Source organism: Bison bison, unplaced genomic scaffold (assembly GCF_000754665.1).
Source record: "Bison bison bison isolate TAMUID 2011002044 unplaced genomic scaffold, Bison_UMD1.0 scf7180017864307, whole genome shotgun sequence".
Classification (NCBI taxonomy): domain Eukaryota; kingdom Metazoa; phylum Chordata; class Mammalia; order Artiodactyla; family Bovidae; genus Bison; species Bison bison.
In genome coordinates this window covers 8,123,146-8,139,367 of record NW_011494879.1, presented here as the reverse complement: position 1 = coordinate 8,139,367, position 16,222 = coordinate 8,123,146, and the positions used below count along the sequence as shown (strand labels likewise).

The 16,222-nt window shown below is 48.4% G+C and overlaps 1 protein-coding gene across 1 annotated transcript in view; it reads right to left on the bottom strand.

Moving 5' to 3' along the window:
* Window positions 1–4,644: 4,644 nt before the first annotated feature.
* TRIB2 (tribbles pseudokinase 2) overlaps window positions 4,645–16,222 on the bottom strand; it is a 28,696-nt gene continuing 17,118 nt past the window's right edge. Inside the window, exon 3 of the mRNA XM_010852085.1 lies at window positions 4,645–7,136. Coding sequence (XP_010850387.1) covers window positions 6,668–7,136 — 469 coding nt within the window. The 3' untranslated portion in view covers window positions 4,645–6,667. The remainder of the gene's footprint in view (window positions 7,137–16,222) is intronic.

Below are 16,222 nucleotides of genomic sequence, written 5' to 3'. Positions count from 1 at the left end.
CAACTTCTCATCTGTTGTTGTTTGCTGTTCAGTTGCTCAGTCATGTCTGATTCTTTGGGACTGCATGGACTGCAGTATGCCAGGCCTCCCTGTCCTTCACCAACTCCCAGAGCTTGCTCAAACTCATGTCCATGGAGTCAATGATGCCATCCAACCATCTCATCCTCTGTCATACCCTTCTCCTCCTGCCTTCAATCTTTCCCAGCATCAGGGTCTTTTCCAACGAGTCAGCTCTTCACATCAGATGACCAAAGTATAGGAGCTTCAGCTTCAGCATCAGTCCTTCCATTTCCTCTAGATGTCCGTAATTCAAAAACTTCCACACTGTTGGTGAGTAGTTTCTTTCCCTTTCTTTAAACTGAAGTATAGTTGATTTACAGTGTTGTGCTGGTTTCAAGTGTACAACAAAGCCATTCGATTACACACACACACACACACACACACACACACACACTCTTTTTCAGATTTCTTTCTATTAGAGGTTGTATGCCTGCATGCTAAGTCACTTCAGTCCTGTCTGACTCTGTGCAATTCTATGGACTGTAGCAATCCAGGGTCCTCTGTCCATGAGATTCTCCAGATGAGAATACTGGAGTGAGTTGCCATCATCTCCTCCAGGGGGTCTTTCCAACCCAGGAATTGAACCTGTGTCTCTTATGTCTCCTGCATTGGCAGGAGGGTTCTTTACCACTAGTGCCACCTGGGAAGCCCCTCATTATAGGTTATGACAAAATAATTAATATAGTTCCCTGTGCTACAGCTCCTTGTTGTTCCATGTTCCTATCTATTTTTCACATAGTACTATGCATAGTAGTGTGTATCTGTTAATCCCAAACTCCTAATTTATCCCTCCTCCCTCCCCCTAGAAGTTTCTTTTTTAGAAATGAAAGATATGCCCTTGAAAGTTTTCTGTCCATCCACATCTGGTTGAATTGTGATTAAGTTCAGGGAAAGGTGTAAACTTCATTCAGCCTCAGTGATACTCTCAACCCTTCTGTAGTCCCTTACCTCTGAGATCTGCCAGAAAACATTCTCCAATTGGTGGGAGGGGAGAGGCGGGTGCTGGTCACAACTCCCAGGCTTTAATATTCAGGTCTCTGAGCTGAAAGGCTTCAAGGTTTTCCCTGACAGCATGGAGTGGCTTTGGAGACTGTGAAACCAGGGTTCAAACAGAAGACTTGACATTAACTGGATGGCTTCATTCAGTTTATCTCTTAGAGGCTCACTTGACTCATCTGTAAAACTTGCTACCTATCTTGAAAGGCTTATCAATAGATTGAATAGGTGGTGTGTGTTCCTGTTTCCTCCTTCCCTTTGTCTCTAATTTGTTTCAAAGTTTGGTTTCTGGTAGTGTTAGTATAGATACAGACATAGATTAACAGATATAGACATACACACCCAAGGACTCAAGGTCATAGAAACAACAGACCCAACAGGAACCATCCATGGGCTTAGCAAGGGACTCCATCTCCAAAGCTGAGTTGTATGTGTGTGTGTGCTCAGTCGCTTCAGTTGTGCCAGACTCTTTGCGACCCAATAGACTGTAGCCTGCCAGGCTCTTCTGTCCATGGAATTCTCCAGGCCGGAATACGGGAGTGGGTAGCCATTCCCTTCTCCAGAGGATCTTCCTGATCCAGGGATGAAACCTGGGTCTCCTGCATTGCAGGCAGATTCTTTACTGTCTGAGAACCATTTACCTGGGAGTTACCTGGCCTTTATCTGCTGTTACAACACTGGACAATTACCTGACTTGTAAATACGGAAGTATCTAAAGGCAGAGGTGATGAGTAACAAAACTTTGGCTTAGACATTTGATATCTTGATATACATATAATTCATAATTATTTCAGAGGATCATCTGATACCCATGAAATAAGGGTCACTATGTTAGTCACTGGAGAAGGCAATGGCACCCCACTGCAGTACTCTTGTCTGGAAAATCCCATGGACGGAGGAGCCTGGTAGGCTGCAGTCCATGGGGTCGCAAAGAGTTGGACACGACTGAGCCACTTCACTTTCACTTTTCACTTTCATGCACTGGAGAAGGAAATGGCAACCCACTCCAGTATTCTTGCCTAGAGAATCCCAGGGATGGGGGAGCCTGGTGGGCTGCCGTCTATGGGGTCGCACAGAGTCGGACACGACTGAAGCGACTTAGCAGCAGCAGCAGGTTAGTCACAGAGGAGAATGGACTGAGTTAGGGGAAAAGGCCACTGCGAAGGACCTAAGGTCAAGTGAAAGGAGCTGTGTGAATAATAAACCCCCTGAAGTTTTTAAGGGATGACCCACAAACCCAGCTCATTCATACATTGGTCCTGCAGTTGAGTCCAGTACCCACTCTCAGTGTGGACTCTGGGAATGCCTTTGACTTCTCTGGAACTTGGTTGCTTTACCAAAGCTGTGTTGGCAATTCTTACTCAAGAGCTAGACTTCACAATAATTCTCAAGCGCATCTGGAAGCCGAAACTTCATCCTCCTCCCTGTACGTCTTCGTGAGAAGTAGACACGTATAAGACTGTGAAAGCTGGAGCTGCTTTGGTTGTGGCAGGGGAGGGGCCTCAGTGGGTCCCTGTCACCTCTTTTTGATGGCACTTGATAAATTCTTGACTCCAGGGCCATCCCTAGTTGTAAGAACTCCACCTCATTATGCCCTTGGCTGCTATTACCACAGTCTCCGGGTCAGCCTGGCTCAGGACTAAGCCTCTGACCTGCCTCACCTCATCTCAGTTAATCCTCACAACACCCTTGGTCCTTATAAAAGTGATTTACCCGGTCATGGCTAATGGAAGGGTGAGGACACAGAGCCTGGTTCACTATCCCCGCAGCCTCCGCCTTCACTCCCAGTGGCCTGGGCCCTGGCCCTGCCCCAGGACTGGGTTAAGTAGCAAAGGCATGTAGTGTCTATCCCCAAAGGCAAGCTTGAATAAAGATTTCTGCTGTCTAAGGCTTGAAATGTTAGGAAAAAGGAAGCTTGCTGATTCTGGGTCCCTACCACGGTGGAAGCTTTCATCTAGAGGCTGGAAGTGTGTGTGCCAACAACTCTCTCCCCCCAGCAACCACGCATGGGGAGGTTTGACAGAACGCAATTCAAACAGGCACTCATTAGGCAGCAGGCCCACTTCTGCTTAATCACAGGCAGTGAAAGAGCAAAGAATTTGGATCAGCCTTTCTGGGTCCTAGCAAAAGCCACTTGTGGTGGGCTCCAGTCCTTGCAAAGGCTGTTTTCTAATGATGCACCCCTTAGAAGGGCTGGAAATAAATTTAGCAGCATATAGAGGCCCTCAGCATGGGCTTCCCATGCTGATAACCCCCCCAGGGACAGGGGTGCCTGGTGGGCTGCCATCTATGGGGTCGCACAGAGTCGGACACGACTGAAGCGACTTAGCAGCAGCAGCATGGGCTTCCCAGGTGGCGTTAGTGGTAAAGAATCACCCTGCCAGTGCAGGAGACACAAGAGACACCAGTTCAATCCCTGGCTCGGGAAGATCAAATTAAACATCAATGACCCATTGTTTACTGAACACTCACCATGTGCCAGGCACAGGGCCAGGTGCTGCTGGGGATACAGAGGTGATGTCACTGGATGATAAGCACTTTGTGAATTCAGAAGATGGGTCCAGCCATCTAGAAAGCCTCCTCTTCTGCCATGTCCTTCCAAATGCCACAAAACCACACCTTTGCAAGGACTTTGATGAACTCCATCCATAGCTTGGCACTGAGGACTAGATTCTTCTCTCACACAGTTCCCTCTGCTTAGAGTAGTACTGTTTCTCTTCCTTCAATACCCAAAGCCATGTCCATCTGGACTGATTCAGCGGCCACCCCTTCCAGGACACAAACTGACAGCTTTAGTCAGGTGGGGGCGCCCAACCCGTGGGCTGCCATGAACCTGTTTACCCACCACTCGATGCTGCCTACTGTCTTTGTCTGTTTCCCCAACCTGCACTGAAATGACAGGAGGCACCTACTAAATGCTTCAGGATTGAATTGACCCTCTTTGGGCTGGAGGTACGTCTCTTAAATCAGGTCTACAGTGCATAGTGTTGCTGAGAGAGCCCACCTATCTCTGATAACCCTAACACATGGATCTTTGACCTAGAGAAAGGCTGCTGGCAGGACAGTCACTTCTGGGAGCCAGGTGGTCTCCTCCTTGATGATTTCCAATCAGGTTTGCAGGGGAATCCTGTTTTTCTTGGGGAATCATGTGGAATCCTGCATTATTTGAGACCGAGGTAAGCCTCACTCCTCCAGTTACTTTTACAGTTGCCCTCAGAACCTCTGGGCTTTAAAATCTTAGAGAGCACAGCCGGCTTGGGATTCACTGGACTTGGGGTTCACTCCTCACTCACCTAAAGGTGGTTTCACGTCGGGTTATAAACTGTCTGGGCTGTTTTCCTCACCTGTAATAGGAACATAATTCATACCTGCGAAGTGTGAATACAGTGAGATATTCCATCTAAATCGGCCAGCACACGCCCACACCAGGTACAATGCTTTGCATACATAGTGATAGTGATTCACTCACAAAGGAGGGTTGACCTTAGAGAATGGGGGAGTTCCCGGCTGGTGGGAGGTTTGAGGTTGAGGCTGGTGGGCCTCAAATCCCAGACAGCAGAAAAATCATCATTTGCCAGACCCCACGAGTTTAGTTAAATACGCACAATTTTATTGATTGAAGAGATTAGGACAAAAACATTAAACCGAATACAGGACAAAGCACCAGAGGCCATAGATTCCCACCATGCATGTCACCAATCTTTCCTCCAACAAGGTACTTAAAAAATAAGGGAGAGGGAAGAAAAACAGGTCCTTCTTTACTCAGCCCCATCTTCAGAATGTAAAAAACCCTCTCTCCTTTTTTATCTCCTGTTACCAAAATAGAATCCAGAGCAAATCCATGGCCTCCTTGTCTCCTGACGATGAATGGTTAAGCCGCCCTCCTGGGAATGAGGCCGGGCTCCTGCTAAGTAGGAATAGAGCATCCAAGGTCTGCACATACATGCCACATACTATAATGAAGCACAGATTCAAGTAACATTTACATACTAGAGTCCACGTGTCACCTACCCAAAAACATGACCATTTCACAAAACATATACAGGCAGTAAAATCCGAACAACTGAGGTACTGGAAACACAAATATTGATGCCGAAAGAGTTCTGTATCATACAGCAATATAGAAAAGCCATAACAGAAAAAAAAAAAGAAAAGAAAAACATTTGCCACTCAAAATCAAATAAAGCTATCTAGAAAAGCCAAATAAAAGGTTATTTCAGGGACAGAAATACCCAAACAAAGAAAAATATATATATATAAATGTTAACTACAGCATGTAACATGTTACCCAAGTTAACCCGTAATTGAAGTACTGGCTTAATACATCACAATGTGACATTTTCCTTAATAAATAGAAGAGTTCTTGAAAAATACAAAGGTGCATATGGGGATAGAGAGCTGTTTTTTTTGTTGTTGTTTTTTGTTTTTAATATCATCCTAGCTTTCAGCTTATTTTCCTTCCTGCTGTCTCAACTGAGGGTTTTTGTCCAAACCAGAGGGCCTCCCAAGCTACAAGGATTCATATTCTATAAAGAAAATGCAATAGCTGCCCTGTATTTCATACATGTGGGACAACCTGCTTCATTTCATGAGTTGCCAATAAAGCAAAGACAAAATGTTTAGTTGAGATCAGAGTGTTACAAGAGCTTCAGACTCCAACAGCATCTGGAATCTCACTCCATCACTAACATCTCAGCAAACAGGCATGCCTGTGATGCAGCCCTCGTCATTCACCAGCAAAAAAAAAAAAAAATTAAAAAAATAATAATAATAAAATTAAAGAGTTGACTTTCTCTTTTCCTTTCATTTTTCTTTCTTTAAACTATGATAGCAATGATGCTTCTGGAAGTTTGACTTCTAAGAGCTTCCTGCCACAAACCAATTGACAGAAAACAGAATACTGGGTTAAAGGACAGGTTTGTTTTTTTTCCCCCCACTTCAGGGAGCAAAGCACTAAACGTGTCATTTCCTGACCAGGATATTCAATAGTTTATTTAGAAGAAATGAGTTGAAGAGCGCAATTAGGAGACACAAACTGGACTTTTATTTTCTTTTAGTTTTAGCACCCAGGTTTCATATCAGTCTGTTGTGCACCGAATTTTTTTTTAATGAACCCCATGAATTATCAGATAGGTGGCTGGCTTGTTTAAAAAGAAAATTAAAAACAAAAAACCCTTGGCCAATGGTACCTTCCCTGAATCATGACAAGAAGTTAAATGCTAACAGTGCGATGCCAAGATGTGTGTTTGAGGCAGAGTTTTGATTCTATCAAGATTTGCAACTATTTGGAACAAAATGGAAAGGGGGATAGGCGGAAGCAGCCCAGCTGACAGGGGTGGTCTCCCGGGGGGCTCCGTCGGGCGAGAGAAGCTCCAGGGGGCTCCTGCCCACCCGACAGGACCCTGGAGTCCGCCTCCATCCCGCGTCTCTGGCCCCCATGCTACATGTTCAGTCAGCTCCTTGACGGTTTTCCTTCTTTGAACCAAGAAGCCTGTGAGTGTCCGTGTCCCTCTTGCTACCAAGCCAGGCGATACGTGTTCCCTGGAAGAACTCCTCTCCGCTGCCCTCTCTCTCGCTTCTGGTACCTGCTAAGTCCCCGTGGGGCATGAGCTCAGTTAAAGAAAGGGTCCAAGGTCTCCTCCATGTTGACATCTGGCACCAGCTGATCAGACACTTCCTTAGCACCATATCCTGAATTCGAGACGCTAAAATCTGTAGAAAACCAAGGATGGTCCAGAATCTCCTGGGAGGTCAGCCGCTCCGAGGGCTCCCGCCGCAGGATGCTCCGGATGAGGCACTTGGCCTTGGGCGACAGAGTCTCTGGAATGTTGAACTGGCCACGCCGGATCTTGCTGAAGAGGGAACTGGGCTCAATGTCATGGAAAGGGTACCGCCCAACCAGCATGGTGTAGAGCATCACTCCCAGGCTCCACACGTCAGCTGCTTTGCCCGAGTAGCTGCCATTGGTGTTCAAGATCTCTGGGCTGACATACGCCGGGCAGCCGTGCTTGTCGGAGAGCGAATCGTCATCTCCCCGCAGAATATAGGCGTCTTCCAGGCTTTCCAGCTTGACCCGAGTCCTGCAAGAAAGGGAGCAAAACACGAGCTTGTAAGGATGCTCTGAGCCCCAGGAAACCCACCATTATGCCGCAGCTTCCGTTTGAACGTTTCCAAAGACTCGTATTCATTCACTGAACCAGCCAAACACTGTTTACTGGGCACCTTCTAGGTGGCGAGACCCTGTTCCAGAGCTGGGGAGCCAGGAGGCAAAGAATTTGCCTGAAACTTTCGACCCACTGAGGGGACTGAAACCTTCAGCAGGTAGATAAATCACAAATAGATGATTACCACCTCAACATAGTCAGGAAGGAACAAGAGCTTAAAAGTCACACAGGGGTAATGCTGTGTGATGAGGAATTCACAAGATTTGCACTCAGATCCAACCAGCTGGGAAACTCACACAATCTCTGTCCATAGCTTCCGGCAAACTTGTGACTAACATAATACAACACAGGAGCCAGGGTCTTTCATACAACAGTTTTGCTTCCTTTCAACACTCCTTTACTTAGACATAGAGGATTTTCCTAACCCATTTTACAGAGAAGAACACGGATGCTCAGAGAATTTAAGTAACTTACCCAAAGCCATCTGGTTGGGAAACAGAGAAAAGTTGACCTCACATCCTCCTAAGTCAACCTGGTGCTCTCTCCACACCAAAATGCCTCTCTTAGGACACAGGCAGAGCCAGAAAACGTTCCCTAGAAATGCATTCCATCACTTTGTCCATCCAGAGCCAACATTCTCATCTTCTTTCCAAGCCCACCCTCTTCCCAAGATTTCCTGTTGAAGCTGTGTCCTGTCCCACCCATCACAGTCCTAGGGTCTGGCCCTGGACCTAATATGCATGTGACTTGGGTTACCTAGATTCTCCACCTGGGCCACACATATGTGATTCTGCCTCACATGGGTACATGAGTTGTGTGTGTGTGTGAATCTTCTCCCCGTCGGTTAAGGACCACCGAGCTCACTGATGAATGCAGGACCCTCTTGGGTATGATGGGGAAGAACAGAGGTATAGAAATCTCGCATTAAACTCAGTCTCCGGAGCCTAGCACTCAGGGTTACACAGAAGGGCTTGATATCACCATTAAGTACCAAATAAATATATGCTCAGTACCCCCAAGCTCCTAGCTTTGCATTCCTTCCTTATTCCAGAGACCTCTGAAGAATCTCTGTGCCCCTGCCTTGTTGCTCTCTGAGTGCAAAGTTAGGTGTTATTACCTTTCAGTGCCTAAAACCAACACCCTCCTCCATTCTCCTGGCCAGAATGCCACCACTGGAAAGTTCCTGCAGTTCCCAGGCCCCATCAACTCAATTAATCCCATTCCATCACACAGATGACGCCATGCATGGAACCTGAGGCAGGGAGGAGGGGCTGGAGTTAGGGGTTGGGACCACACGGATGGTGCTGATGAGCACCTAGGAGGTCAGTGGCATCCCTATCCACTGTTTCTTTCATCGCTAAAGTGCCCACCAAAGCATCGCCCCTGTTGCCCTGAGGTGTCATGAGGCACAAATGAGGAGAGAATAGGAGAATTGGAGAAGGCACAATAAGGCTTCAGTCTTAAATCAGAGTTTATGACCAGGTCCATCCACTACTGTTTCTCTTTCTTTCTCCAACTCTAGGTCTTAGCCTTGCAGGACTGTCACCACAGCTCCTCAGAGAGCCACAGAAGGGAGGTGAGGCTCAAATTAATCCAAGGAGAACTGCTGGGAGCTGCATAGAGCAAAAGGTCGGCTAAAACCCTGCATGGATTCTCAGACGCCATATTTGAAGTCCAGGAGTTTCCAAGACCAAAGGGTGACTGACTTCTTCCCTGTTCTCATTTCCATCAACAAGGAAAACATAGTTGCAATCACTGGAAAAGGTACTAGACTAGGAGCTAGGGGAGCAGAGTCCAGGCCAGACTACATCTCTTACCTGCTGTGTGGCTGTGAGTGAGTCACTAGACTTCTCTGTTCTCAACCTTAAAGCAGAGTGTTGAACAGGACAGTCTTTTTTTATTACTATTATTTTAATTTTTTAAATTGTGGTATAATGTATGTAATAAAGAAAACTGAGCACCAAAGAATTGATGCTTTTGAACTGTGGTGTTGGACAAGACTCTTGAGAGTCCCTTGGACTGCAAGCAGATCCAACCAGTCCATCCTGGAGGAAATCAGTCCTGAATATTCACTGGAAGGACAAATGCTGAAGCTGAAACTTCAATACTTTGGCCACCTGATGCGAAGAACTGACTCACTAGAAAAGACTCTGATGCTGGGAAAGATTGAAGGAGAAGGAGAAGGGGATGACAGAGGATGAGATGGTTGGATGGCTTACTGACTCAACGGACATGAGTTTGAGCAAGCTCTGCAAGTTGGTGATGGACGGGGAGGCCTGGTGTGCTGCGGTCCATGGGGTTGCAAAGAGCCAGACTAAGTGACTGAACTGAACTGAGTGAATATATATAAGATACAATTTACTATTTTAACCATTTTAAGTTTACAGTTCAGTAGCATTAAGTATTGATATATGCACACAGTTGTGTATCCATCTGGACAAGACAGTCCTGAAGTCTCTGCTAGTTTTAACATTCTGGGCTTCTATGCAGTACATTGCAACACATCTTCTTTATCTGCTCGCCCATATTCTATTTATAATCTGTAGTGTATGTGCCCTTCTCGTCCCCCTTTAGTCGATCTGTAAAAATAGGAAGGGTCTGGATGTGTTGATCCGGAATTGAGTGGATTAAAAGCAAATCTCTTCTTCCTTTTGCTTCTTCTAATCTAAGGTGGCAGGTGGCGCTGACTCACACGAGCCTCACTAGATGGTTGAGGACTGGAGGTGAGCCGGTAAAACCCACGGGGTGGAGAGGACGGGGCACAAACCACAGGCCCAGGTGGGTTCTCACCACAGGTTCCCCTGCCCCACCCTCACCAGCAGCTGCTCCTGCCCAGCTTCGGGACCCACCAGGCTCTCCACCTTCAAGTTCACAGCCTGGGCAGCAGAGTAGCTGCGGGGATAATCATCCCACTGGAAATAATAATAATAAGCCCTCACATCTGTTTGACAAGGGGTGACGGTCCAGTGGAATGAGATTTGGAATCAGATTTGGGTTTGGAGCTGGGTTTCTCTGCCAAAACCCTCCAATGCCATCTCAGCTCTTTCAAGTGGGTGCCCATCTTCACCAAGGTTTCGGCCAAGCGGCCCCTCTCCCTTCCAGCCCCTGTACCATTCTTCACATATACCAACCAACGACAGTCCTTCCTGGGGCCTCTGCACACAACCCCCACCTCCAGCCCCTTGTCCAGAATGGTCTTCTGTAAGACTCAGTTTTTGCAGGTCTTTGCTTAAATGCACTTTATTAAAGAGAACTTGCCTGACCCTCCTGTTTCAAAGGCGCACTCCCACACCACAATGCCATATCCCCTTCATTATCATCTGGAACTGTAGGTACTTACATGTCTACAGTTCTGCGTGTATACTCTAGGTGTTATGATACCAGTGGTCATTTCAGGGTCATCACCTCATCCCCCACCTCCAGGGGCCCTTGGGCAGGTGGCTGGTCACTCTGAGTATAAAAAACACCACCAGTGCTTCCTGCGGTAACTCCAGCCCCTAGACTTTTTTTTTTTTTTTTTTTGTACCTGGCACCCAACAGACACTCAGTCCCTGAATTCAAGAATGAAAGGGACCGTCAAGCTGTAGACCCCAGGAGTATCTGTGTGCAACCTTTAAAGGAACAATGGCCCCTGCTTTGGGTAAAGGAGGAAAACTTTCCTAGGAGTAAGTGGAGGAAAAGTGAAGACTATATGGAGGGCCGGCTTTATAAATTATTGGTACAATATCTCAGGTGCCTTTGGAGTAAGGCTGGGAGGGAGCTTTGGCTTCTTTCGGAAGACAGACTTAACTACCTCAAGCAGTTCATGCTAAGCCAACCCTAAAGCCATTTTTCATTATCATTCCTTCCCGGTCACAACCCTAGATTCTGACTTTCTCCTTCACCCATCATCCCCACACCCCCTCCTACGGGCAGCAGTGACCCCACTTTCATCCTCATCCCTCTTCTAGAACCCTCCTCCACATCACAGACAAGACCCACGCCTAAGGTCTCCATCTTGTCAATTAACCCCTTTCCCGGAGTTCACGTCTCTCCTCCGCCGACTCAAAAAAAGGGCTTGGAAGCCATGCAAACACCTCATGAATTTGAGTGCTATTAACATAGAAATAAAAAGGCACCCACGTGCTGCTGATTTCCGCTGCCCCTAGGCTGATCCACGGGCCACTTCATCCCCCTGCCTTCAGAGGCTGAGCCTCCAGCTGGGAGGGTCTGGAGCTGTGGTCACATCGGGTTCAGTGTGGCCTGTGGTGACACAGCCACAAGGAAGCCAGGCCAGTTCAAGGTCTTAAAGCCAGAGACCTGGGTTCGAATTTTGGCTTAGGCAAAAATACTAAGTACAAAATACCAAACACCGTCTATGCATTGAAGCGTGAGTGGGTATCTACATATATTTTCTCTTCAAGATATATAAAGTCAATTTCCAAGGCAAGAATTATTCTTCCTTTGCGTGGACACTGAACGTAATGCTCAGAGAGGGTAGGTCAGCTCCTCTGGCGGGAAGGCTAGCTAAAGGCCGAGTGCTCGCCTCTCGCTGGGCTGGGAGCTCAGGTCAGCCACCATCACGTTAGCAACTGGCGGAGGAAACCAACCCAGGCTGGCTGGGTCAGCGAGGGGCCTTCAAGGCGGGCAGCACGCATGCGCCCCAGGGTCAGGAAGCCGGCTTCTTCTGCGCAAGCGTGCAGGAATCCCCCAGGGGTAGGAAGAAGCCTAGGAAAGGATGGGGAGGAAATGCAGCAGTTCAGGCATTCTTCTGACCTTGCCTGCCTCTGGGAACATCCTGAACTTGTTTACATCACTCCCAGGCAAGGGTCGAGGCAAGAAGTCTGGATTACATCTATAAACAAGGACCTTCCGGGGTGCCCCCAGGTCGCGGGCCCGAACTGGGCTAGAATTCCAACTCTGGTCCCCAACGATGCACGACACAACTACAGGGCCCTTCAGAAAGTCTCTGGGGCTCAGCTTCCCCCACCCCTGGGCATGGGGGGCGGGCCTCACCCTCTCCTCTCAGGAATGTTGCGGGAAGGCTTGGCAGAGCGCCGGCACCTGTCAGAGTGGGAGGAAGTGAATGAAAACAGTCATTCAGCTTCTGAGGTCCCTTGATCAATCTGGGCTTTAGGAATTTCCAGGCAGAGAAATCGATTTTCATGAAACTCAGCAGGAACATCGGTGACGGTCTGAGTTATTCAAATGAAACCACGCACTGTAGATTCATACAAGTCATACCCATAGTCTCAGTTTTTGTGAAGATTGTAAATCAAACAGTGCAAGTATAGTATCTATCAAAGAACCTAGCACAGTAAATCTGCAAAAAATGGTGGAAACTCTAACTGACTTCCTTATAAGCTCTCCCCCTCCTTTCAGCCCCAAAACCTAGAGGGAAGATAGATGAATAAGCCACAGGCAGAATGAAATGGATGTGAATTCTGTGCCCCATTCCTTCCCAAGCCTTTGCACTTTTTTTCCCCTCTTGCCTAGAATGTTCTTCCCACAAATATGTGCCCAGCTCACTCCTGCTCACATTATTCAGTACCAGGTTGATCAGAATGGGCTTCGTGGAGGTACAGTCTAGAGATGGCACACAGAGAATACGGAGAATGGTAGATATCTGTGTGACCAAAGAGCTGCAAATGAGAGTGGTTATCTCCTGCAGCTTCTTGGAGGAGGGAGCCCTGAGTCACAGGCCCCAGGGAGGGTTGATCTGGCCAACAAGCTGCCATCTCTGTGTGCATTCAGCAACCTGTCCATGGTGTAGGCGGGAAAAGCCTGCTTTGCTTGCAACCTCTGAATGAACAAGGCTTACGGGGGGCAGCCTGTGTTGAAGGAGCAAGCCCAGCCCAGTATCAGGGCTACGTACTCAGATGCTGAGCCAGGTGAGGAAGCCAGAACCAGCAGGGTGCATGAGGTTCCACGCCCCACCCCCATGGAGCAGCAGCACCAGCCTTGAAAGCTCTGACCCGATGTCCTACCCACACTCCCCGGAGGCTTGAGTGGCTCTCTCTGGGTCACTAAATCGACCTCAGCTTCAGTTTCTCTTCTATAAAATGAGAACCAGTCGTGTGTGTGTGTGTGTGTGTGTGTGTGTATGTGTATGCTCAGTCATGTCTCACTCTCTTGTGACCCCATGGACTGCAGCCCGCCAGGCTCCTCCGTCCGTGGAAGTGGGTTGCCACTTTCTCTTTCAGGGGATCTTCGCAACCCAGGGATCAAACCTGTGTCTCCTGAAGTGGCAGGTGAGTTCCTTACCACTGTGCCACCTGAGAACCCCAAGAACCAATCATACATGGCCTACAAAGGGCTCTTCCGGCTTCAGAATTCCTGATTTTATAACTTTCCTTTAACTCTTAAGCTATAGGGACTACAACCCTTCCTATCTAACATCCTGACACTAATCTAGTATTTATATACTAATAACAATAGCAACCACGAATTAAACAGCTACAAAACACTGAGATTATTTTTGGTCTACATGTTTATTTTTCATAACAAAACTGAAAGGCAAATATTATGATATGTGCTTACTTCCTAAAGATTAAGGAAACTGAGGCACAGAGAATGAAATGTTTTAGGTCACACATGGAATAACTGAAACAACTGAGCTCTGATCCACGTCACGAGGATTCTAATGCCAGTGCCCCTCCAAAAGACACCCTGGTGCCAATATCACAGATTTACTCAGTGTAAAGAGGACTAAGCATAGTAGAATTGATGCCTTCAAACTGTGGCATTGGAGAAGACTCTTGAGAGTCCCTTGGACAGCGAGGAGGTCAAACCAGTCAATCCTAAAGGAAATCAATCCTGAATATTCACTGGAAGGACTGATGCTAAAGCTGAAGCTCCAATACTCTGGCCACCTGATGGGAAGAACCGACTCATTGGAAAAGACCCTGATGCTGGGAAAGATTGAAGGCAGGAGAAGGGGACAACACAGGACGAGATGGTTGGATGGCATCACCGACTGGATGGACAGGAGTTTGAGCAAGCTCCAGGAGATGGTAAAGGAAAGGGAAACGGCATGCTGCAGTCCATGGGGTCACAAGAGTCAGACCGAACAACAAAAGACAAAGTAATTTTTAAAGGAAGACCCTGGGTTTATGGAGACAGATATGGCCCCAGGTTTATTTAGCACTGGATCACATACAAAACCATTACAATACACGATCTAAGTGCTCTAGCTCATGAAGTGGATGGTGGTGGCAGGACCTGCCCATTTATTAGATGGAAAGCTGAGGTACAAAAGCAGATGTGGCTTGTCCAAGCCCACCTGGCTAGTGAGTGGCTGAGCTGGGTAGCTCAGATGGTAAAGCATCTGCCTACAGTGCAGGACACCCGGATTCGATCCCTGGGTCGGGAAGATCCCCTGGAGAAAGAAACTGGCAACCTACTCCAGTATTCTTGCCTGGAAATTCTTACGGATGGAGGAGTCTGGTGGGCTACAGTCCGTGGGTTCACAAAGAATCGGACACAACTGAGCGACTTCACTTCGCTTCACTTTTCAACCTCCATGTTCTGTGCTTCACCCAAAATATGAAAAAAAGGCATACACAAGCCAATCAGGCTTGGTTTTTAAACCCTGAACCCCACCCTGGGCTCCCAACAGGAAGAGATCAGGACAGGGTGGGCCAGGGTGGGGTCAGGCTGGGAGTTCAGCCAGATCAAGTGGGCTTGGCCTGGACGGGAAGTCCGGGGGCCTGAGGTCAGTGGAATCCAGAAGTCACCAAAGGCCATTCAGTGGGGTGGGTCCAAACAGGAGAAGGATCAAGGGCGAAAGGTTAGCTGCAGCCAGGTCTGACCTTGCTCTGGCCACTACTGCAAAGCTACCCTTGGCTGCCAGTCCAGGTGTCAGGTCAGGGTCTCAGCTGGAATTACTGCTGGGAGGCCAGAGGAAGGCTCCACTTAACACTACCCACCAACCCACCCACCCCAGCAGCATGGGCTGCATTGTGCTAGCCTGGCAGGCACCACGGGGACTCCACAGGCCACTAAACTGCCCAATAAATCATCACTGCTCAGAGCCTCTGCTTCCTGTGTGTATGGATCTTTCCAGCAGTCACCTCTGAGCGCCACTGATGCCCCAGGTCCCACTGACTCAGGGAACAGACCCAGCACTTTAGGTGGAGCTGCTCACAAATTAGCCAGAGAACAGCAGGCAAACAGTAAGGGAGCCACTCAGGGTTGGGTAAGAGAAGTCAAAGGGGAAGGGGACCCAGGGGAAGTCTGGTAAGTTCCAGAAAGCAGTATATCCTCTGATTGCCTTACAACACCATCCCACACTCTGCACTGGTTATACAGAGAAATGTGCAGTTGGAAAGATAAAGCCACCTGCTGAGAAACAGCACAGTTGGGAGGAGGAACCCAAGCCGACTCTAGCAGACAGTTGTTTCCACGGCACCGGCTACCCAGCCAGGATGCAAAAGCCCCTGAAACCTACATGCAGGTGCACGTCCGTGCCCGACTCATCAGGGCCACGGTGGGAACAGGGAAGCCAGTCCACCTCCAAGACTTTCCCGCAACCCCACCCCCGCCCTGCAGGAGGACCCCACACCGAGGCAGCCAGCCTTCCATTGTCATAAGAACAGCCAGGAACTCCAAGGGAGGTGGTGCAGCTGGGACTCCTCATCGAAACTCTATCCACCTCTCACTGCTCTGCGCCAAGACCTGGATCCCTGAGGTTCCCTCGAACCCAAGTCAATCAACTGTGCCTCTCAGGAAAGCTTCCCAGGTGGCCATCTCACTCCACGCTGGACCGCACTGCCCCGTTTGCTCACCCAGCCCAGATCCTTCCAGGGAGAGCCAGGCACCCCTAGGTGCTGCTCCTGCCTTTTTTGCCCAGGATGATTCAGGGCCCAGAACATTCCTCTCCATGCCTCATTGGTGGGGCAGGGCAGGGTTCAGGCCAGTCCCTCCAACCCCTCCATCCCCACCCCCAGCAGCACTGGGCCACCCAGGTTGGGGGTTTCACTTCTGGCTTCCCCACGTGGTCTAGGCAGAGACTGAACAAATTC